This window comes from Bolinopsis microptera, chromosome 12 (assembly GCF_026151205.1).
Source record: "Bolinopsis microptera isolate Bmic1 chromosome 12, MBARI_Bmic_1.0, whole genome shotgun sequence".
In the NCBI taxonomy this organism is placed as follows: domain Eukaryota; kingdom Metazoa; phylum Ctenophora; class Tentaculata; order Lobata; family Bolinopsidae; genus Bolinopsis; species Bolinopsis microptera.
In genome coordinates, this window is record NC_087083.1 from 14,744,397 (window position 1) to 14,768,504 (window position 24,108).

The following is a 24,108-nucleotide window of genomic DNA, read 5'->3' on the forward strand; positions in this document are numbered from 1 at the left end:
CAGCCAGGAAGGATATGCGTGTCTGTATTAGTATGAGTAAAGGTTGAACTTACCAGCCAGGAAGGATACTCGTGTCTGTATTAGTATGAGTAAAGGTTGAACTTACCAGCCAGGAAGGATATGCGTGTCTGTATTAGTATGAGTAAAGGTTGAACTTACCAGCCAGGAAGGATACTCGTGTCTGTATTAGTATGAGTAAAGGTTGAACTTACCAGCCAGGAAGGATACTCGTGTCTGTATTAGTATGAGTAAAGGTTGAACTTACCAGCCAGGAAGGATACTGCGTGTCTGTATTAGTATGAGTAAAGGTTGAACTTACCAGCCAGGAAGGATATGCGTGTCTGTATTAGTATGAGTAAAGGTTGAACTTACCAGCCAGGAAGGATACTCGTGTCTGTATTAGTATGAGTAAAGGTTGAACTTACCAGCCAGGAAGGATATGCGTGTCTGTATTAGTATGAGTAAAGGTTGAACTTACCAGCCAGGAAGGATATGCGTGTCTGTATTAGTATGAGTAAAGGTTGAACTTACCAGCCAGGAAGGATATGCGTGTCTGTATTAGTATGAGTAAAGGTTGAACTTACCAGCCAGGAAGGATATGCGTGTCTGTATTAGTATGAGTAAAGGTTGAACTTACCAGCCAGGAAGGATACTCGTGTCTGTATTAGTATGAGTAAAGGTTGAACTTATCAGCCAGGAAGGATATGCGTGTCTGTATTAGTATGAGTAAAGGTTGAACTTACCAGCCAGGAAGGATATGCGTGTCTGTATTAGTATGAGTAAAGGTTGAACTTACCAGCCAGGAAGGATATGCGTGTCTGTATTAGTATGAGTAAAGGTTGAACTTACCAGCCAGGAAGGATACTCGTGTCTGTATTAGTATGAGTAAAGGTTGAACTTATCAGCCAGGAAGGATATGCGTGTCTGTATTAGTATGAGTAAAGGTTGAACTTACCAGCCAGGAAGGATATGCGTGTCTGTATTAGTATGAGTAAAGGTTGAACTTACCAGCCAGGAAGGATATGCGTGTCTGTATTAGTATGAGTAAAGGTTGAACTTACCAGCCAGGAAGGATACTCGTGTCTGTATTAGTATGAGTAAAGGTTGAACTTATCAGCCAGGAAGGATACTCGTGTCTGTATTAGTATGAGTAAAGGTTCAACTTATCAGCCAGGAAGGATATGCGTGTCTGTATTAGTATGAGTAAAGGTTGAACTTACCAGCCAGGAAGGATATGCGTGTCTGTATTAGTATGAGTAAAGGTTGAACTTACCAGCCAGGAAGGATATGCGTGTCTGCATTAGTATGAGTAAAGGTTGAACTTACCAGCCAGGAAGGATATGCGTGTCTGTATTAGTATGAGTAAAGGTTGAACTTATCAGCCAGGAAGGATATGCGTGTCTGTATTAGTATGAGTAAAGGTTGAACTTATCAGCCAGGAAGGATATGCGTGTCTGTATTAGTATGAGTAAAGGTTGAACTTACCAGCCAGGAAGGATACTCGTGTCTGTATTAGTATGAGTGGCACTGTAGTCTGTACTCCTCCATTCCTCCCCTAGTTCTTCATAGTCCTCACACATTGCGTTAGCACCGCTTACTGTCAAGATATTAGTGTAAGATCACGTGACTGTTCACTTGCTCAGTTAGGTCCACGTGAGAGCAGCAACTTATTTGTTAAGCAATATTACAAGTAACTGAGTGATGAACTAACCCACACAGGCTCCGTAGTAAGTAGTTGCTGGTTCCAGATGGTACAAGTAGTGACCACCGCAGTTCACCACCTGAGCCTTCTTGCAGTTGCTCTCAGCGCCGTTGCCGGTGTCGTAGCATATTTTAGTGTTTACTGTGCCCTCTGAGGCGGCAGGGTGTCGACCAAGTGTCATCCAGCCTGGGATGGTATTATGTTAGTACTACTAGCATCACTGTGCTTAATTGTTGGGGAGAGCGGTAATATGACATGTAAAATACTGCGTTTTTTTAGGCCCCTTATTGTAATCTTTAGTTGGTAACTTTTGTAAAAAACCTTCCTGATTTTGTCAAAAGTTGGAAAGTGTTACTGAAGGTGTTACTGGAGGTGTTACTGAAGGTGTTACTGGAAGGTGTTACTGTGCAGTAGGGTGTCCACTAGGTAGGTTCACGAAACCACTTTTCGTTCAAATAATTAGAGATCACCTTTAATTAGCAGCTAATTAGCAGCTAATTAGCAGCTAATTAGCAGCTAATTAGCTGTACCACTTACCTTGATATTTAGCTCCACATGTAGCCTCCTCTCTGGTGTGGGCCAGCCTCTCGTTGCCAATGGTTACCTTGTACCAACCAATAGCCTGGTTGTCTGTTCCGCCCGATGTCACTGGTGCACCTGATCAGCATCGCTATTAATAATCTACCAGAAATAAGTTATCATTAGAAGCTACCAACTTTTCTTTGGCATGTCTTTACTGTATATTTATAAGTTTTACACGATTGATATCAACGTGCAACTATGATGAACCTCGCTGCAAACAGATTTTAAACTTTACTTAGTTACGACGTTCATAAAACACGCAGGCTGTAGCTTCTAACAATTATGTAGCTTCTAACAATTATGGACACACTCACATAATACAATAAAACCCACATTTACCGCGAAATTTGGGGAAAGGAAATAGTCGCGGTAAATCGGGATTTTACTGCACATATATTGCCTCAGAGTAGGAGCAGTGGCATACGGTGGCTGGATTCTAAAGATTTTATACTTTTGCTGTAAGATACTGAGTTTTAAAATTAATGTGATCTAGAGTTGGTCGGAGCGGGCTAAGTTTCACGGTCTTTAAATTTTAACCAAAAGTAAAGAAATAAGAACAAATTATATTTTACATCTAACTGATAACGATCATGCTACTCATATAATATGATTCGGCGGTTCCCCATGCGTCTTAAAATAGATCCTGATATCCTCCAGATTTGTTGCTAGCCATAATTCCTTGTGACCAGAAATATAATACCAGGTTGTAACACATTACAACACATTACAACACATTACAATACATAACAACACATTACAACACATTACAACACATTACAACACATTACAACACATTACAACACATTACAACACATAACAACACATTACAGCACATTAAAACACCTTACAATACATAACAACACATTACAACACATTACAACACATTACAACACATTGCACATGATGGAGGAGATCAGGCAGCTTACCACAAATAAAACAAGTCCTTTATAAAAGGACTCTTAAAATATGTTGCCCACGTGAATTGGTATGTAACTGTAAGTATGTAGATTATAAAGTTTTTCAAACTGTCGCCAGTTAATATTCTAGCCATTGTACATGTGACTTGCATTAAAATTTGCAGCTATCCGCAACTGTAACGCAACCGATTTAAAATAAGTGCAGTCATGTCCAACTAGTGAGCGTGCATGTTAGATCTTCTGTTACAAGCATTGCTTTGAAAACTGGTTGGAGATGTTTCGCTGAGCAAGAATACTCCAATAGCTGTTATTCATACACTTGATTATTTGTTAGCTTTACTCTGTTGGGTGTTGTATTTGTTAATTCATGTTATGTTAGTACTGGTGCTTATATTGCTGACCGGGCTCCGAGTCGAAGCTGAAGATGGAGGTAAGTTGGTAATATCATGAAGTAGCTTTATCAAAATAACTTCGCAACAAATGACGTCACCGCGGTCGCACCTTACTTAAATTCACAAAACAACCTCTAAAAGTCTAAACACCCTCTAAATACCCTCTAAATACCCTCTAAATACCTCTAAATACCCTCTACACACCCTCTACACACCCTCTAAACACCCTCTACACACACTCTACACACCCTCTACACACCCTCTAAACACCCTCTACACACCCTCTATACACCCTCTAAACACCCTCTAAACACCCTCTAAATACCCTCTATACACCCTCTAAACACCCTCTAAATACCCTTTCTCTGCAGGTAGCGTGGCGTTTTACTTTAAATCAGAGCCGGCTGACTCGTGGGTTGCTCTAGGAGGTGCCCTGACCCTCTCCTGTGGTACCAGTACCACGGTAGAGAAGACTTGGACCTGGACCCTCTACTCGTCCACCTCACACGATACCGGGACAGTACTGGAAGGAAGTGGGGACACTCTGGAATACGGACCCGCTGATATGGAGCTAGATAACACCTTCGTTACTTGTTCAGCTGATGTGTTCGGAACACAGCTTATCAGCAGATACGCGCTCATTAGAGTTTCCTTTCTTGAGACAGAGTTTCAGGAGGAGCCGTCTGACCTGACAGCACAGGCCAGTAGCGACCATATTAGGTTGGATTGTAGTCCTCCTAAAGGGAGCCCCTCTCCTTATATCACCTGGCAGAAGGATGGAGAAGATATGGATCTAGGGAACACTTACGTGGACCCTCTTGGAGGTCTCAACATTCTGAATGTGGATGAGAGCTTTGGTGGAAGTTACACTTGTGTAGCTAACTCCCATCAGGGCCACGAACCAGTTACAAGCAGAGCTGGGGTCCTCACCATAGAAGGAACAGCTACTACCAGCCTCCTCCCCGTTACTTACGATCTTTCCTTTGCTAAGTCTCGATATAGAATATCTGCTAGGAAGGGCGACACTGTGAGAGTTCTCTGTGGGTTTATTGGTAACCCGACACCCTCTTTTGCTATCATGGTAGGTTCTGAGGAGCTGAGTGGAGCGGGAGTAGGTGCTCACGGCACGTGGGGTACCCTGCAAAGTTTAGGTGAAATATCAGCCGTAAAGTGTGAAGGGTCCTCTCAGGGGATTAGCCAGACGATGAATATACCTATTGACGTAACTGGAACCCTTCAAGTAGCAGGTGGAATAGCGGTCAACAACTTGGAAGGAGAAGAGACTACGATGGTGTGCTCAGAGTCAGGAGCTAACGGAGATCCTACCTTTTCCTGGTACAAGAACGGAGCCAAATTAGTAGGGGAAACAGCTCGCTATCTGGAAATACTAAACCCCTCCAGAGCTGATAGCGGCATGTATCAGTGCTTTGCTGCAACTGTCTATTCCAAGGAACAGTCGACCTTCGCTGTAACCATCAGTGCTCTGGACCCTGTTCCAGTTAAAGTGACAGTCACATCTGATGAATACGGACTACTAGGAGAGAACGCACAGCTAAGTTGTGTGGGACAAGGAAACCCAGTTCCCTCCGTCACGTGGCATAGAAAAGAAGCTAACAGTGTTAACGCTATTGCTATAGACAATGTCGTCTACAAGGAAACCTTTACTGAGGTCTTGGCTCTACTCAATATTGGTTTGTACTAAACATCAAGATCATTTTTCTGACTTGCACTTTTGACTGTCTTGAAACAATTTTGATTATTTTAGCTGATCTTCAAATTTTTCAATGACTGGAAATATTACTACTCAGTATCAGCTATAAATACTTATAAAACTTACGTAACATCATTTCAGAGAACCTGAGCATGGCAGAGGATGGGATAGAGTACATCTGCAAAGGAGGGAACACTGATCTGTACGACTCGAGTATAATCTACAAAGCTGACTCTAGTATTACCCTACAAGTGGTACAAGCAGTAGAGCCCAGTATTAGTCTGCCCAGCACTAGTGTCATTAAAGGCGGCACCCCTCTAACTCTGATTTGCAGTGTAGAGGGTTCCCCTCCTCCCACTATTGAGTGGTTCATGAACGGGGACAAGATTGAGGAAGCGGTGGAGGAAACCTATGTGACAGATGGACTCGGTGGAGTGTACGTGTGTAAAGCAACAAACATGCTGGGTACTGTGGAGCAGGAGGTGATAGTGGAGTCTAAACCAGAGTTTAGTGGAGGAGAAATATTCCTCATCTTGCTTATCGTGGCGTTCCTGTTGTTGGTCCTGATTGTTTTACTCCTCATCTTGGTCAGGAGAAACGAGCTGGAACGTAGAATGAAGGAGGCTCGCGCCAGAGACGAGCTGCTAATTGAGAACGAGAAGAGGGCAGGATTGACTCCTTCACTCCCTCCAACTCCTAGATCTGAGATACACCCCTCAGCTGCCGTAGCAGAGGTTCCACCCTTCACATTCCCTGCTGAGGGGCTAGATGGGCCGGCAATGAGTGAGGTGGAGTGCCAGACTCCTCGCAGTATCCTCTCACCTCGTCCTGCCACACCACAATCTCAATTACCTCCAGTCTGATAACCTCTCTTCTTAATTGACTCAATCATATACGCTTAATGAGTTATTGTCCTACCGGACTTATTGACTCTTGAAAATGGACTTTTAAATATTGAAGAAGAAGCTTTATATTGGGAAAGTATTCAAGCTTAATCATAATAGTTTGATTATATGAAGCCATATTTAGTACGCTTACTCTTGCTGCCATATAGTCAGTTAATTTAGATTTAGTGTTAAAAATAAAACCTGTTTAGCATAACAGGTCAAGGTTTGTTATTGAAGGGAACATATTTTCCTATTAAGATTCCAATGATTATTTGATATAATAATAATAGAAGATGAAGTTGCAACTTCTTGCGAGGAGTTGCACTCCACCTCACTCTTAGTTACCGAGCGCAGATTTAATTCGTCTTTTCAAGTACGATTTCATTTGAAGTATTCTTTAGGTTAAGTTGTTCAATTGCTGTAATTTTTCAATTTATTAATAAACTGTTATCAAAGTGGTTTCTTTAGTTAAAATAGAGAGCCACTACTTGCTGCCCACGACAAACTGTAAAGTGTAAACTTATAAACTACTATCACGTTCTTAAGATGTAACAAGATGTGTGAAACATCTTTCCAAAAGCCGCTATTTATAGCCGTACTAAGATGCATGTACAGTGTGCATTGTGCAAGAACAGCACAATTCAGATAAGTAGATTAAAGTTGCTTGTTGAATGGGCAGGATAAACTACAGATGGTGTTATTAACTAATATGGTAACACAACTAAACACCTGTAATCTATTAATAACCAGTACCTGCTAGTCTCCAGGTATCATCTAGAGGAGTGCCCTCTACACTACCGCACAACTAAACACCTGTAATCTATTAATAACCAGTACCTGCTAGTCTCCAGGTATCATCTAGAGGAGTGCCCTCTACACTACCGCACAACTAAACACCTGTAATCTATTAATAACCAGTACCTGCTAGTCTCCAGGTATCATCTAGAGGAGTGCCCTCTACACTACCGCACAACTAAACACCTGTAATCTATTAATAACCAGTACCTGCTAGTCTCCAGGTATCATCTAGAGGAGTGCCCTCTACACTACCGCACAACTAAACACCTGTAATCTATTAATAACCAGTACCTGCTAGTCTCCAGGTATCATCTAGAGGAGTGCCCTCTACACTACCGCACAACTAAACACCTGTAATCTATTAATAACCAGTACCTGCTAGTCTCCAGGTATCATCTAGAGGAGTGCCCTCTACACTAGCGCACAACTAAACACCTGTAATCTATTAATAACCAGTACCTGCTAGTCTCCAGGTATCATCTAGAGGAGTGCCCTCTACACTAGCGCACACGTCAGTCTCCACACACATAGCGTAGTGAAGATTTGGTGATCTGTTCAGATAGTAGATTTCCTTGTTAGCGCACTTCTTCATTGAGATTACTTGACAAGAACCTGAGGGAAGAGTGGTCAGGAGATCAGGGCCAGGTTTGCGCGCCGAGTTGGACTTGTCGGCGTCTTATATCTTTAAGTTGTATGTGTTATTATATACACGGTCTTACAATATTTGACACAAATATCACCCGTTAATACTCATTGTTCACCCGTTAATACTCATTGTTCGTTAAATTTCCGGGCTTAGTTAGTTAGCTGGACAGTACGTGGCGTATACCTTACCAAGAGGGTCAACAGTTTATTTATTAAGGAACAAATAGTCTAACTACAAGTTAAGACAATAGTTTGTAGCAGCTATAAGTTACAAAGGAACGGGCTGTTGTTCTATGTGGATGTTTGACTGTAACTAATGTAAGGAGGTGAAGGTATGTAAGGAGATGAAGGAATGTAAGGAGGTGAAGGAATGTAAGGAGGTGAAGGAATGTAAGGAGGTGATGTGAACACCAAGTTAACGTACTCTGGTCAGCTGTAGCGCTGGTCCTGTAGCAAACTTTACCAGGTACAATACCATCCTCTTCCTTGGGCTCGACAGAGTTTATGTAACCTGAGGGGGAGTTATCAGTAAAGTTAAAAGTTGTAGTCAACACAAGTTTGAAGTCGTTATCCACCGGTTTGGGCCAACATTTCACGTGCATAAATGAATACTGTAAATCATCGCATGTATTAATAAAAGCGCTGTAGCTTAAAATTTGTAGTTATAAAGAGTAAATAAGCTAAATATTGTAACCTGGGTAAGTAGCTCCACAATCGTACAGATCTGAGGGAGAGTAAGCAAGACGCTTGTTACCGACCTTCACCTCGTACCATCCGGAGGTCAGAGATTGCCATTCGTTCCCTGCAGTACAGATATACGTTTAATTTAATTGTAATTAATATTATTCGTTCCCTGCAGTGCAGATACGTTTAATTTAATTGTAATTAATTATTCGTTCCCTGCAGTGCAGATATACGTTTAATCTAATTGTAATTAATTATTTGTTTCTTAGAAAAACATCTTAGAAACACTCGTAATGTGTAGATAAGAGTGCTCTACTGACCAGTCCTTTCTCCAGCCCACTGCAGAGCGTTGGTGGAGTAGATATTCTTTATTTCACTAGACGTGCACACATCCTCCTCTACGCAGTAAGCTAGTTGGTTATAGTTTATTTTGAACAGTCTGTATACCCAGTATCCCTGAGAAAGTGGTATTGTTAGCGCCCTGTCCGCTTTCACGGCAACTTCTCACATACCAGTAAAATGGAAATATCATAGTTAAAGGAAATGCTTTGGCTCCAGTTTACTCACGTCACATTTAAGTGCTAAGTTCCTGTAGGTAGTGCCAGTAAATCCTGTTGTATGCATTCTCAGAGCGAACAGAGCGTCACCACTCTCCTCATCTTTCTCCAGAACCTGCATACCAGTCAGTGGTTACTAGTGGTTACCAGTCAGTGGTTACTAGTGGTTACCAATCAGTGGTTACTAGTGGTTACCAGTCAGTGGTTACTAGTGATTACCAGTCAGTGGTTACTAGTGGTTACCAGTCAGTGGCTACTATAAGTGGTTACCAGTCAGGGGTTACTAGTGGTTACCAGTCAGTGGTTACTAGTGGTTACCGGTCAGTGGTTACTAGTGGTTACCAGTCAGTGGTTACTAGTTTGTTAAGAACATATTAGATTATTAACAATCCATCCAAATATTTAATACAGATCTTCAACCTAGTTGGTAATTACAATTTATATTTCCGCTACATAGATGAGCTGAAATTACTTACTACTACTACTACACGCTACTACTTACGTCACTGATAAGAACTTTGTATGTTCCACCACAATTGTTATCCTTGACTTGGAACGCAGTGAGACGACCCAATCCACTCATGAATCTGTAGTAACCATCTTCCACCACCTAGGGTAAATCAGTGTTAATTTTTTTAATCAACACTTTCTGGATTACATAATTTTCCATTTTCTACATTGGTGAATTGGTGATAGACCTTCTATCAAGTACACAGTTGGTTTGTATTATTTTATATTTCAGAAGAGCTTAGTATATACTATATATATATATAGTAGTATATGTAGTATATATAGTATAGCGTAGTAACTATGGTAACTAGTAGTGTAACTATGGTAACTAGTATAGCGTACCGTGAGCTGCTTAGTATATACTATATATATATAGTAGTATATGTAGTATATATAGTATAGCGTAGTAACTATGGTAACTAGTAGTGTAACTATGGTAACTAGTATAGCGTACCGTGAGCTGATCGTTAACGTATGAAGTGGTAGGAGTTAGCATTCCTCTCTTGGGGTTGTTTAATTTGGTGGCTGCCTCGCATACCTCGGTCTTGTCTTGTTCTGTTCAAGTAGTTGTACATTAGATAACAAGATTTAATTTAGAAGCTAGAATAAGTAGCCTGGCCTGAAATCTGAATGAAATTCCTCTTCCAATAGTTGAGATATAAACATTTGTCCTTGTCTCTTTCAACCGGATATTATCCAACTATCAGTATTTCATCGTGAGACTAATAAACAGCGAACTACTCCAACATTTGATATTCCTAAATCCCGACCAGGAGATATAAACGACTGACTATTTGAAAGATAAGACCATTTGAAAGACTATTTGAAAGACTATTTGACTGACTATTTGAAAGACTGCACTTACCGACACAATGACCGTACTAAAGACTGCACTTACCGACACAATGACCGTACTAAAGACTGCACTTACCGACACAATGACCGTACTAAAGACTGCACTTACCGACACAATGACCGTACTAAAGACTGCACTTACCGACACAATGACCGTACTAAAAACTGCACTTACCGACACAATGACCGTACTAAAGACTGCACTTACCGACACAATGACCGTACTAAAGACTGCACTTACCGACACAATGACCGTACTAAAGACTGCACTTACCGACACAATGACCGTACTAAAGACTGCACTTACCGACACAATGACCGTACTAAAAACTGCACTTACCGACACAATGACCGTACTAAAGACTGCACTTACCGACACAATGACCGTACTAAAGACTGCACTTACCGACACAATGACCGTACTAAAGACTGCACTTACCGACACAATGACCGTACTAAAGACTGCACTTACCGACACAATGACCGTACTAAAGACTGCACTTACCGACACAATGACCGTACTAAAGACTGCACTTACCGACACAATGACCGTACTAAAGACTGCACTTACCGACACAATGACCGTACTAAAGACTGCACTTACCGACACAATGACCGTACTAAAGACTGCACTTACCGACACAATGACCGTACTAAAGACTGCACTTACCGACACAATGACCGTACTAAAGACTGCACTTACCGACACAATGACCGTACTAAAGACTGCACTTACCGACACAATGACTGTACTAAAGACTGCACTTACAGACACAATGACCGTACTAAAGACTGCACTTACCGACACAATGACCGTACTAAAGACTGCACTTACCGACACAATGACCGTACTAAAGACTGCACTTACCGACACAATGACCGTACTAAAGACTGCACTTACCGACACAATGACCGTACTAAAGACTGCACTTACCGACACAATGACCGTACTAAAGACTGCACTTACCGACACAATGACCGTACTAAAGACTGCACTTACCGACACAATGACCGTACTAAAGACTGCACTTACCGACACAATGACCGTACTAAAGACTGCACTTACCGACACAATGACCGTACTAAAGACTGCACTTACCGACACAATGACCGTACTAAAGACTGCACTTACCGACACAATGACCGTACTAAAGACTGCACTTATCGACACAATGACCGTACTAAAGACTGCACTTACCGACACAATGACCGTACTAAAGACTGCACTTACAGACACAATGACCGTACTAAAGACTGCACTTACCGACACAATGACCGTACTAAAGACTGCACTTACCGACACAATGACCGTACTAAAGACTGCACTTACCGACACAATGACCGTACTAAAGACTGCACTTACCGACACAATGACCGTACTAAAGACTGCACTTACCGACACAATGACCGTACTAAAGACTGCACTTACCGACACAATGACCGTACTAAAGACTGCACTTACCGACACAATGACCGTACTAAAGACTGCACTTACCGACACAATGACCGTACTAAAGACTGCACTTACCGACACAATGACCGTACTAAAGACTGCACTTACCGACACAATGACCGTACTAAAGCTTGCACTTACCGACACAATGACCGTACTAAAGACTGCACTTACCGACACAATGACCGTACTAAAGACTGCACTTACCGACACAATGACCGTACTAAAGACTGCACTTACCGACACAATGACCGTACTGGTTGTTGGGAGGCGGTTTAACAATACCGTACACGTAGTACTTCCCACAGTTCTTCACAGAGATCTCGTTACTAGAGTGACAGTCGTTACCGTTATACTTCCAGCACACCTGCCACCAAGACACATGTTAGTTTAATCACATATCATTACTTTTACTTCAGTTATATAATTAATTAATTAATAATTAATTAATAAAATTACAAGGTTTATCAATTAATATTTGAGCACATTAAAGTGGGTAGATAACAAATTCTCCTACCTTCCTCTGTACAACCCCCTCGTTATCCCGGGGATGTTCCCCATCTATCCAACCCTGGTACTCAGTGGTACACATGTTAGTCACTGCTGGAGGTTCCTCCATCATCCTTCCTGTTCCTATTGTGTATCTTATCCAGCCGTTGAACAGATTGTCAAGGTTAACTGAGGAAGTATTCTGTTGTTACTTATCAGGTTACGTGTGGGTTATTAAACATTTGTTAAACAAGTGCATCGGAAGAAATTGTCAGCATTTAAATGATAAAGTGGTTTTTCCCTTGAATTTGGTTCGAGGAGACCCTTAAAACCCTCACTCCAATATCCAAAACAATAAACTAAGCTGGCAACTCTGTGGCCTAACCCTAAGTGTCAAACTCACATCTAGTGAAGCCAGTTCCGTATTTGTGGGAGTATTTTAGTCTCCGCACATCGTCCACCTCCTTGTACACGTTATCAGAGCATACGTCCGTATCCGCTACGTAACAGTAGTCGTTTTGAATGGTCCTTGTTAGGAAGTACACGTATTTATCTCCACAGTTCTCTACCTCGATATTTTGCGTTTTATCAACACCAGGGAATCTCATAACCCTTGTTACGGCTCCCTCACCCTCATTAGGATGAGAGTCTATGTAACCGTTATAATTACAACCTCCTACTGCTTTGGGAGGGGGTGACTCTGGGATCCTCTTCAGACCTTGGGTGAAGTAGACCCAGCCGTCGTTACCGAAATATCTACTCTCGTATCTTCCTGTCAGCATTTTCCTGGTGGAGTGGTACATCTTTCAAAATATAATGCGGGCTTTAATGATATCAAACCGTGAGTCAGCATGCTGGATCTAGTTATTAATATTAGAGTCATAGAGTGTTATATTAACATGTAATCCCTACCTGCTGTTGACTCTCCAATCATCATTAATTTCTCTGGCGTTCTTACATCCAGGTGTCGCCTCGCAATACCTAACAAAGCAACAAGCAGGTTAAACAAGCGTTATCTAATTTATAACTACTTAATTTATTGTTATTTAATGTATAACTAGCAACTACTTGATTAACTATTATCTAGTTTATAACTACTTTATTTATTGTTATCTAATTTATAACTACTTTATTTATTGTTATTTAATTTATAACTACTTGATTTACTGTTATCTATTAAGTGATATGAACCTGGTTGCAGCAGTAGGGGTATTCTTGAGACGGTACAGATAGAAGCCGTCACAGGCCTTTACCCAGTTCTTCACGTTGTAAGTTACCCCAGCATGGGTACTCATAAATTTCACATTGTTCTGTACAATCCCTTCTTCCCTGTAGATGATGTGGTTTAGTTGGGGAGCTAATAATTAATAGGCATCAGTAATCAGTTATAGGCATCAGTAATCAGTCACTCCTCATTAGAGGTAGGGAGGTAGGCATCAGTAATCAGTCACTCCTCATTAGAGGTAGGGAGGTAGGCATCAGTAATCAGTCACTCCTCATTAGAGGTAGGGAGGTAGGCATCAGTAATCAGTCACTCCTCATTAGAGGTAGGGAGGTAGGCATCAGTAATCAGTCACTCCTCATTAGAGGTAGGGAGGTAGGCATCAGTAATCAGTCACTCCTCATTAGAGGTAGGGAGGTAGGCATCAGTAATCAGTCACTCCTCATTAGAGGTAGGGAGGTAGGCATCAGTAATCAGTCACTCCTCATTAGAGGTAGGGAGGTAGGCATCAGTAATCAGTCACTCCTCATTAGAGGTAGGCAATTAGTTCCCGATTACTTTTTTGATGTGATAGAGAATAAAGCAGCCTGACCAACTGTTTGACAATGATTAAGCTGTAAATAAACTTTAATTCTTCTTACTTTGTTGGATGAGGAAACTGTAGGTGGCCGTGGTAAGTGGTGGAACACTGTGTACCCACGAATGTAGAGGTTGGCATGTAGCCAAGGCCAGCTGTTAAACGGTACCATCCTTCAGCCAGAGTGTAGTCAGAGGTCCCTGTCGTGAAATGTGAGAATTTTAACATTGTTATTGTAACGTTATTGTACCGTTATTGTAACGTTATTGTAACGTCAGCTGTCTATGACAAAGGCGTGTTGCCGAAACGTCGACAACTAATTGTTTTGAATCACTGAGTGGAGACTCTCACTTCGTCACCAACTATCAAACTTTATCACAAGCCTATAGAATAGTAAAACATTATAGCCGTGCAGTGTAACAGCAGACTTGTTAAAATAAGGTTCTTAGTAACGCACCCGTTGTGGTATCGGTAGATGAGACAAGTCGCTTTTCGTCGTCACTTTCTGTGTATCTGCCGGCTTCACATACGCTCTCTTCATTGTCATCAACTACGAGACCAGTTCTACTATAACCAGTCGGCGGGATCCTGCAAGCATAAATTAGCATAAATTAGCATAAATTAGCATAAATTACTTTTTTGTTTTACAAATTGCAAATAATTTGTAAAATTTGTCTGACGGTGTTACTCATTGTTTGTATGAGGAATTATGTAACAATATATTCTCATACTTGTAAATATAGTAACCACCGCAGTTCTTGATGGTAAGCTTCCATGTCCAGGCGATATACCGGTCAACGCCTCCTCTTATTCCGGTACCAGGACTTCTGTAGTGCTCCATAATCAGCTCCTCGCTTATATCCTGGTAGGAGTTACTGTTGGGACTGGTTTACTTTTTATTGGCTATTTTAGTTGTGTCCTGAGATTTCATAAAGAAAGTAGCAACGAGGTGAATGTACATCGAATGTATTAACACTACTAAACTGATCATACTTAGTACTTATAAACATGCGATAAGTTAGAGTTATATTTTTAACATTTATTTATCTATGAGCTCACCCCAGGATTGGGAACTGAAGCATGAGAGCCCTCCTCGAACTGATAAGGATACTGGAATCCTCCCCACCAATTTCCTTTTATCTTGGGGTACTCTGCGAGTCTACCATTACCGTTCATGAATCTGTACCTGTTAGTTACCATGGTTACCATTAGTTACTTAATCTGTACCTGGTTAGTAGATGCGTTACTTAATCTACCTGGTTAGTAGATGCGTTACTTAATCTACCTGGTTAGTAGATGCGTTACTTAATCTGTACCTGGTTAGTAGATGCGTTACTTAATCTGTACCTGGTTAGTAGATGCGTTACTTAATCTGTACCTGGTTAGTAGATGCGTTACTCAATCTGTACCTGGTTAGTAGATGCGTTACTTAATCTACCTGGTTAGTAGATGTGTTACTTAATCTGTACCTGGTTAGTAGATGCGTTACTTAATCTGTACCTGGTTAGTAGATGCGTTACTTAATATGTACCTGGTTAGTAGATGCGTTACTTAATTTACCTGGTTAGTAGATGCGTTACTTAATCTGTACCTGGTTAGTAGATGCGTTACTTAATCTACCTGGTTAGTAGATGCGTTACTTAATCTACCTGGTTAGTAGATGCGTTACTTAATCTACCTGGTTAGTAGATGCGTTACTTAATCTGTACCTGGTTAGTAGATGCGTTACTTAATCTGTACCTGGTTAGTAGATGCGTTACTTAATCTGTACCTGGTTAGTAGATGCGTTATTTAATCTGTACCTGGTTAGTAGATGCGTTACTTAAAGTCTTAGTGCTGAGTATATTGTTAGGATATTATAGAACTATGTTAAATATATATAAGTATTACAGTTGTGTAGCTACTATTATTATGGAGAAGTTATTAATTGACCTACCATGCTGTGTACGTTTTGAAGAAATTCCTGTCGCTATTGGCGGGGAGGTTGAGTTCTGAAGGGTTAGAGTAGAGTCTGTTAGCCTGATCTACCTCCTGGTAGCTTCCCTGTTGGCACACGTTATCTGCGATCCTGAATGTTTGTTTAGTGATGCAACCCTTGTATGGCAATATGTAAGCCATTAATTAGCTCCCGCAAATATGATGGACATGTTTAGGACGTATGTTTAGAGCTTTTAGTGTATTTTCAAAAGCATTTTTATTGTATTTGGCTTCATAAGATGAAATAAAAAGTGATAGTAATTAGTAGTAATAGTTATAGTATTACTTATAGTAGTATTTATATTAGTACTTATAGTAGAAGTAGAACTAACGCGTAGAAGTAGTTGTTGGAGTAAGGTCGGAGATAGTAGATATATTTAGATCCACAGTTCCTGATGTAAACTTTAGTGCTCGCTCCCTTGGTGTTCGCATCAGTCGTTGTGAACCACACTGTCCTCTCAACGATTCCTTCAGCCTCAGAAGGGTGCTCTCCCTCAATCCAGCCAGGGTGTTTGCCAGTTCCTCCGTGTTTATAGAGGGTTTTCTCTGTAGCTAGCTGCTTTTGTCCAATTGTTACCTCGTACCAACCAGCCGTCAGTGCTGCAGAGTTGGTGTCTTATTAAAGCGAACAAATGGAATGTGCGCGAGTCAAAACTTGTATGTTCCGTAAGCAATGTTCAGAGATTAGGAATAAAATTATTTTCAGATAAATTAGAGACTTACTACTGTCGGTCATAGCAATAGCATCCAGGTTGTACTGAAGTCTCCACTCCTGATCCAGCTTGACGGTGTCCTTCTTACAGACGTCCTGCTCAAAGGTATAACCATAGTTAGCAGCAGTCTGTTGTAGATGGTACACGTAGAAGTTCTTACAGTTTCTCACAGTCACAGGTCTGATATGATGTGGATAGCAGTGGTTACCGTTGACAGTGAAACAGGCTCTTCCGGTCTTTTCCTCGTCTTCTTCCAGAGGATATTCTCCATCATACCATCCAGGGTAGGTGATACCACTGTGTCCAGGCAGGACAGGGGACCTAGCCATGATACCTTCATCCCGGGGGAATCTGTACCAGCCGTGCTCCAGAGTATTGTCACTGATCCTATCAGTACTGGGGCCCCTGGCAGCTCTAAAATCTTCCTCCAGCTTCTTATACACAGTGCTGGAGCAGGGATCCTGCTCTGCACAGAACACACGGTCACATCCCGAGGGTTTGGTCCACTTGTAGACGTAATCGTCTCCGTCATCTTTGTTACCACAGTTGAGGATGTGTCCAGTAAGAGAGTTGGCTTTGCAGTTGGTGGCTGAGGCGTAGTGGAATGTTCTACCTACAATTCCCTCGCCTGGAACTGGGTGACCGAGATCCCCGACATAGTAACCTGTGTCTCCACCACATTTGTTGGGAGCCACACAGTGATCCGGCATCTTCTTCTCGTACACTTTCATACGGTACCAGCTCTCATAGTCATTGAGTCCCAGTGTGTCACAGTGGTCACGTGTCTGAGAGAGGTAAGTTTTAGCAGTGGTCACGTGTCTGAGAGAGGTAAGTTTTAGCAGTGGTCACGTGTCTGAGAGAGGTAAGTATTAGCAGTGGTCACGTGTCTGAGAGAGGTAAGTTTTAGCAGTGGTCACGTGTCTGAGAGAGGTAAGTTTTAGCAGTGGTCACGTGTCTGAGAGAGGTAAGTTTTAGCAGTGGTCACGTGTCTGAGAGAGGTAAGTTTTAGCAGTGGTCACGTGTCTGAGAGAGGTAAGTTTTAGCAGTGGTCACGTGTCTGAGAGAGGTAAGTTTTAGCAGTGGTCACGTGTCTGAGAGAGGTAAGTTTTAGCAGTGGTCACGTGTCTGAGAGAGGTAAGTTTTAGCAGTGGTCACGTGTCTGAGAGAGGTAAGTTTTAGCAGTGGTCACGTGTCTGAGAGAGGTAAGTTTTAGCAGTGGTCACGTGTCTGAGAGTGGTAAGTTTTAGCAGTGGTCACGTGTCTGAGAGAGGTAAGTTTTAGCAGTGGTCACGTGTCTGAGAGAGGTTAGTTTTAGCAGTGGTCACGTGTCTGAGAGAGGTAAGTTTTAGCAGTGGTCACGTGTCTGAGAGAGGTAAGTTTTAGCAGTGGTCACGTGTCTGAGAGAGGTAAGTTTTAGCAGTGGTCACGTGTCTGAGAGAGGTAAGTTTTAGCAGTGGTCACGTGTCTGAGAGAGGTAAGTTTTAGCAGTGGTCACGTGTCTGAGAGAGGTAAGTTTTAGCAGTGGTCACGTGTTTGAGAGAGGTAAGTTTTAGCAGTGGTCACGTGTCTGAGAGAGGTAAGTTTTAGCAGTGGTCACGTGTCTGAGAGAGGTAAGTTTTAGCAGTGGTCACGTGTCTGAGAGAGGTAAGTTTTAGCAGTGGTCGAGTGTCTGAGAGAGGTAAGTTTTAGCAGTGGTCACGTGTTTGAGAGAGGTAAGTTTTAGCAGTGGTCACGTGTCTGAGAGAGGTAAGTTGTAGCAGTGGTCACGTGTCTGAGAGAGGTAAGTTTTAGCAGTGGTCACGTGTCTGAGAGAGGTAAGTTTTAGCAGTGGTCACGTGTCTGAGAGAGGTAAGTTTTAGCAGTGGTCACGTGTCTGAGAGAGGTAAGTTTTAGCAGTGGTCACGTGTTTGAGAGAGGTAAGTTTTAGCAGTGGTCACGTGTCTGAGAGAGGTAAGTTTTAGCAGTGGTCACGTGTCTGAGAGAGGTAAGTTTTAGCATTCTATAGAGCTGGTTCAGGTATCATTTGTTGGTTTTTCTAAATAAAATTGATAAAACAAGCTGTCCGTTGTGACGATTTTATTTTAATAGTTACCTTCTCGATAGTTGTACCACGCCATTCCTCAGCAAGGTCCACAGCATTCTCACATACATCGGAGAAGTCTTCCTCTATGCAATAACCAGCGTAATTTGTGGACTGTTAAAAGTCACTGTTAATAAGTTTACACATTATCAAGTTTACAAGCATGAATGAGTAAGTTAGTCTTTCTAGTATGTTTAACGAAAGGTTTGGGGGGAGGTTGGGGGCCGGGGGAAGGTGGGGGCCGGGGGAGGTGGGGGGAGGTTGGTGGCCGGGGGAAGGTGGGGGATGGGTGTAATTCAACATACCTTTTGAAATTTGTGGTAGTATTTTAATCCACACTTGACGATATAGACTGGAGCAGATTGGGTGATGGCGCAGATGTTAGCGGCAGTAGCGGCAACATGCCCCATCGACATAGTTATTTTACCTTCTTCTGTCGGATACTCTCCTCCCAGCCACATTGGGTATCTGGTAAAACAAAAAAGAGGTTGAAGAAAGAGGTTGAATTTAAGTAATGCTGGAAGAGAGTCTGTATAAAATAAAGAGGTTGAATTTAAGTAATGCTGGAAGAGAGTCTGTATAAAATAAAGAGGTTGAATTTAAGTAATGCTGGAAGAGAGTCTGTATAAAAGAAAGAGGTTGAATTTAAGTAATGCTGGAAGAGAGTCTGTATAAAAGAAGTGTAGAACAGGAGACTCACCTAAAACCACAATGATGCAGCCCTGGGCAGCTTTTCTTTATAGTCCCTTTACCAGCCGTGAAAGAGAACCAGTTGTCGGTATTATCTGGATGAATCGTTATTTAACTATGCATAATGGAAAACCAAAATAATAATAGCAGTTTCACTAAAGAAATTTGATTTTTGACTCTTTGTTAGTTAATAAGTTAATAAACTGAAATAATTTAACCTGTTACGATGGGCTCGTGAAGATTAGAAGTAGCAGTTTGGAGCTCCCCCCTTGCCATTGTGTCTTCCTTCAGGGTAAAGGTACTATCATTACACACGTCTGGCTGTTCAGTCGGAGCTGTGGGAGTAATTAATTAATGTCATTACTTTTATTCAAACTTAATAGCATTTATTTGCCCCCCATGAACGGCCAGAAAAAAAGAACTTTGATAAGTGGTTGGGTGCTTTAGTTACAGCTATAGTATATATAATATATATATCTATATTATTAGTCAGCCACAACTATCAGTACAACAACGCCTTGACTTCAAATGTCGGTAAAATGTACCTTTACAGTCATCCTCAAATTATTTGTTATATAGTAGTGTTGAAAGTATTATTATATATCATAAACTTTAGTTACAGCTATAAGAATAAGATAGAGTTAAAGTTATAGCTACCTTATCGGACGTTATTCGAACGGACATTGCGTGTCTACGTGAACGGACATAATTTTGAACGGACATTAAAATGAACGCTTGAAGGCATTAATTTGTATTTTATCTTGTCAAACTTTATTTGAACGGACATTAAAATGAACGCTAGGGCCTCGAGTGTCCAATTAATGTCCGTTCAAATAAAATCCGATAAGCTATAAGATAGTGTTGAAGTGTTTAAGTTAGAACTATAAGATAGTGTTTTAGTTAGAGCTATAAGATAGTGTTTTAGTAAGAGCTATAAGATAATGTTTTAGTTAGCACTATGAAATAGTGTTTTAGTTAGAGCTATAAGATAATGTTTTAGTTAGAACTATGAAATAGTGTTTTAGTTAGAGCTATAAGATAATGTTTTAGTTAGAACTATAAGATAGTGTTTTAGTTAGAGCTATAAGATAGTGTTTTAGTTAGAACTATAAGATAATGTTTTAGTTAGAACTATAAGATAGTGTTTTAGTTAGAGCTATAAGATAGTGTTTTAGTTAGAACTATAAGATAGTGTTTTAGTTAGAGCTATAAGATAGTGTTTTAGTTAGAACTATAAGATAGTGTTTTAGTTAGAGCTATAAGATAGTGTTTTAGTTAGAACTATAAGATAGTGTTTTAGTTAGAACTATAAGATAGTGTTTAGTTAGAACTATAAGATAGTGTTTTAGTTAGAACTATAAGATAGTGTTTTAGTTAGAGCTATAAGATAGTGTTTTAGTTAGAGCTATAAGATAGTGTTTTAGTTTGAACTATAAGATAGTGTTTTAGTTAGAACTATGAAATAGTGTTTTAGTTAGAACTATAAGATAGTGTTTTAGTTAGAGCTATAAGATAGTGTTTTAGTTAGAACTATAAGATAATGTTTTAGTAAGAACTATAAGATAGTGTTTTAGTTAGAGCTATAAGATAGTGTTTTAGTTAGAACTATAAGATAGTGTTTTAGTTAGAGCTATAAGATAGTGTTTTAGTTAGAGCTATAAGATAGTGTTTTAGTTAGAGCTATAAGATAGTGTTTTAGTTAGAACTATAAGATAGTGTTTAAGTTAGAGCTATAAGATAGTGTTTTAGTTAGAGCTATAAGATAGTGTTTTAGTTAGAACTATAAGATAGTGTTTTAGTTAGAACTATAAGATAGTGTTTTAGTTAGAACTATAAGATAGTGTTTTAGTTAGAACTATAAGATAGTGTTTTAGTTAGAGCTATAAGATAGTGTTTTAGTAACTATGAAATAGTAACATACCAACACAGTAAGCGCCGTTATAAGAGCTGGATACTGGAGAGTTGTAAGTCAGGAGATAGACCATGTAACTGCCACAGTTCTTTATACGGATAGCTCTTTTCCAGGTACAACAGTTACCACTAGTGAAATGTGCACACACCTACAAATATTTAGTATCAGAAGAAAAAGCATTGAAAGAATTTATTGTTATGTCAAATTGAAACTCGAGAACAGTTTCTAAGCTTTTTTTAAAAAGAGAGGCTGGGCCAAGATAGCCCACGAGAGGATAGCATTGAAATGCTCTGCCTACCTCTGGGGTGTGGCAACCCTGGGGAAGGTTGCCGGTGAAATCAGAGTGAATGGTGGACGATGGTGTAAATGGTGACATGAGTCAAAATGATACGTTTAAGTGCCAGCTGGGTTTGGAAAAGTAAAACGAGACGAGACAGCATATGAGATAATACTTTAAGTCGCCCCGGTCTGATCCAGCTCCTCCAGTTTCTAAGCTGAAGAACTGCGGCTTTATAAATGAGATTTAACTAAGATTTAAAATTATATCTTAGTTAATTAACCTCTATAAAGGATCAATTAAAGATTTAAAATGATAATTAATAAATAACCTCTCCGTCAGTGATACCAGCATCCTCCTCAGGGTGCTCTGAGTTGAGCCAGATAGGGTAGATACCTCCACAACTGTACCTCAGGGGGCAAGTGGTCAGCAGCTTACCTGGGGAGTACACAGGTTGGCAGGTGGAACAAGGCCCAAATTAGGGTGGTTTATTCAACTCATACTAATACTATTAGATATAATAATAATATGCAGTTTTAAAGTATCTTATAGTGTTTTATTGAATATCCAGCAGATTTAGAAGATAAAGCTAATCTTACCTGTGCCGCTCATAAACCGAGTCCAGCCCTTCAGATTATAGTTTCTAAGTAAAGGGCCAGTTGCTTTCTGATACACCTCTGTGTTGAGCGGGTTGGCGTACTCTACGTAGACTTTAGGAGAGCACGCTAGAAGAGGGGGGTGTTAGAATGGTAACATGGGGGGGGGGGGGGGGGTGTTCGAATATTAACACGGGAAACATAGCTTGTGAGACTGAATGAAATGATATAAGCTAGATTGACTATTTGCTACGCTATCATTGCACTAGAGATGTACTTACGATCGCACAGGGGGTTGATTGCTGTCTTATCAGCAGCAGCAGAATCGCACTCCGGCCATTCCTTCTCTGCAGCTCCCTCTTCCTGGGCTCTCAGTCCTGAAAACATAATGAACATGTTTACATATTATACATAGAAATTCCAGGCCTCTGAGTTGTCATCATGTTTACTATAATTATTGAAGCAGTGTATTCCCACTTCCCATGTGGTAGCTCCACAATTTCAGCCACTGTCCACTGTCCAGGTACTATAAAAGTAGTAACCAGATGGTAGTAACCGGATGGTAGTAACCGGATGGTACTGTTAGTTGATAAGGTACCTTTATCTGAACCAATTGACAATCTGATTTTTTACTATGAATGAATAGCTAAATATAAAGATTTTTACGAAATTTGCACAAAATACGCGCCAGCATTGCTATACGAAATTCAGTTAAGAAACCCCTGAAATCGTCATATTATATGTTTCAAATTATATAAAAACAGCACACAGACCAAAATGATTCAAAATTGGATGAGTATAAAGTGCCATATTCAGTCAGTGATCGAGAGATATGCGAACTCAAACACAAGGAAATGTTTTAATAAATAAGATTTCGAAATCGTTAAAATTACCTCAGTTTTACTACTCAATAGAAGTTTCCAGTTTTACAACTTTAATTTTTTTTAAAACCCTTATGACTTACATTTACCAAAAGGGGATGGTTTTTTAACCAAAACTCAAAACATGACTACAATGAACCGTCGCCAATGTCTCCTTTTTCCAAAAAAAATGTTCAATTGATGATGGAAGGCAGTACTCGGCACTAACAATGCGTTAGGGTCACATGCCGTGAATGAATAGGAAAAGCGTCTAGGACCGATTTCATTCTCAGTATCACTATCACTTTGCGTTTTAGAACGGTCATTTAAATTGATATCATTTCCTTTTGTTTGGAAAAAGAAAACTCTGGCGACGGACCACTTTACCCAATATTGGGTTTTAGTTTAAAAATAACGAATTTTGATATAGTAAGATAATGAGAAAAAACAAGTTTGTTCTCACCTGTAACTGCTGCAAGAAACAGCACACAAAGACTTGACAACCTCATAACATTTGCTTTATACGCTCTTATTTTTGCTTTCAAAAGAAGGGCGTTAAATTTATAATAAATTTAAAAAATTATTGAACAGAAATCTCTTGAAAAATAATCGTGTGGGCGACACGTAAATAGTAATGAATGATCACTGTGATTGCGAGAATATTGCTAACTAATACCGTAGTAAGTTAGCAATCGTGTAAATATGAGCGTCAATACAAAAGAAGAAAAGTTTGAAAATTATATTCTTATAACCAGCTTGATTAATTATATACGTATTCGTCAATTCTGGTCACGACCATGCGAACAGTATAAAACCTAGAATTGTATTAATGAGTGGTTGAAGAGAGGTCATCAGGTTAGGTCATCAGTTGTGCCCTATTTGACGAAAACAACATTTAATTCATCACCGGGCAAGAAGACCGTTAAAAGGACTTAAAGAATAATTTAGCAGAATAACTACATTTAGCGGTCAGTTCATTGGGATTTGGTGATTTGTCACTGAGGACGGAGAACTAGACGTTT

At 40.4% G+C, this 24,108-nt stretch overlaps 2 protein-coding genes across 3 annotated transcripts in view; one reads left to right on the plus strand and one right to left on the minus strand.

Moving 5' to 3' along the window:
* The window catches only part of LOC134823987 (uncharacterized), a 59,838-nt gene extending 36,218 nt beyond the window's left edge, over positions 1-23,620 (minus strand). Inside the window, exons 1-31 of the mRNA XM_063835588.1 lie at positions 23,550-23,620; positions 22,508-22,603; positions 22,230-22,355; positions 21,962-22,068; positions 21,363-21,501; positions 19,660-19,776; positions 19,452-19,536; positions 19,057-19,219; positions 18,764-18,865; positions 16,682-17,456; positions 16,291-16,558; positions 15,918-16,049; positions 15,041-15,167; positions 14,713-14,843; positions 14,439-14,569; positions 14,046-14,181; positions 13,374-13,511; positions 13,095-13,163; positions 12,586-12,968; positions 12,211-12,371; positions 11,934-12,060; positions 9,840-9,940; positions 9,378-9,485; positions 8,886-8,990; positions 8,639-8,774; positions 8,329-8,436; positions 8,059-8,145; positions 7,449-7,601; positions 2,240-2,359; positions 1,712-1,888; positions 1,486-1,597 (exon numbers count right to left, since the gene is read on the minus strand). Coding sequence (XP_063691658.1) covers positions 1,486-1,597; positions 1,712-1,888; positions 2,240-2,359; positions 7,449-7,601; positions 8,059-8,145; positions 8,329-8,436; positions 8,639-8,774; positions 8,886-8,990; positions 9,378-9,485; positions 9,840-9,940; positions 11,934-12,060; positions 12,211-12,371; positions 12,586-12,968; positions 13,095-13,163; positions 13,374-13,511; positions 14,046-14,181; positions 14,439-14,569; positions 14,713-14,843; positions 15,041-15,167; positions 15,918-16,049; positions 16,291-16,558; positions 16,682-17,456; positions 18,764-18,865; positions 19,057-19,219; positions 19,452-19,536; positions 19,660-19,776; positions 21,363-21,501; positions 21,962-22,068; positions 22,230-22,355; positions 22,508-22,603; positions 23,550-23,595 — 4,766 coding nt within the window. The 5' untranslated portion in view covers positions 23,596-23,620. The remainder of the gene's footprint in view (positions 1-1,485; positions 1,598-1,711; positions 1,889-2,239; positions 2,360-7,448; positions 7,602-8,058; positions 8,146-8,328; positions 8,437-8,638; positions 8,775-8,885; positions 8,991-9,377; positions 9,486-9,839; positions 9,941-11,933; positions 12,061-12,210; positions 12,372-12,585; positions 12,969-13,094; positions 13,164-13,373; positions 13,512-14,045; positions 14,182-14,438; positions 14,570-14,712; positions 14,844-15,040; positions 15,168-15,917; positions 16,050-16,290; positions 16,559-16,681; positions 17,457-18,763; positions 18,866-19,056; positions 19,220-19,451; positions 19,537-19,659; positions 19,777-21,362; positions 21,502-21,961; positions 22,069-22,229; positions 22,356-22,507; positions 22,604-23,549) is intronic.
* Positions 3,430-6,601, plus strand: LOC134823988 (hemicentin-2-like). Of its 2 annotated transcripts, XM_063835590.1 has the most exons (4): positions 3,430-3,631; positions 3,965-5,284; positions 5,446-6,038; positions 6,511-6,601. In XM_063835590.1, the coding sequence occupies exons 1-4, from the start codon at positions 3,574-3,576 to the stop codon at positions 6,595-6,597; spliced, it is 2,058 nt and encodes a 685-aa protein (XP_063691660.1). In that variant the 5' UTR covers positions 3,430-3,573; the 3' UTR covers positions 6,598-6,601. The 2 variants fall into 2 exon arrangements, with proteins under 2 accessions (XP_063691660.1, XP_063691659.1); XM_063835589.1 differs by lacking the exon at positions 6,511-6,601 and having other exon boundaries at positions 3,482-3,631; positions 5,446-6,247.
* Positions 23,621-24,108: the final 488 nt, after the last annotated feature.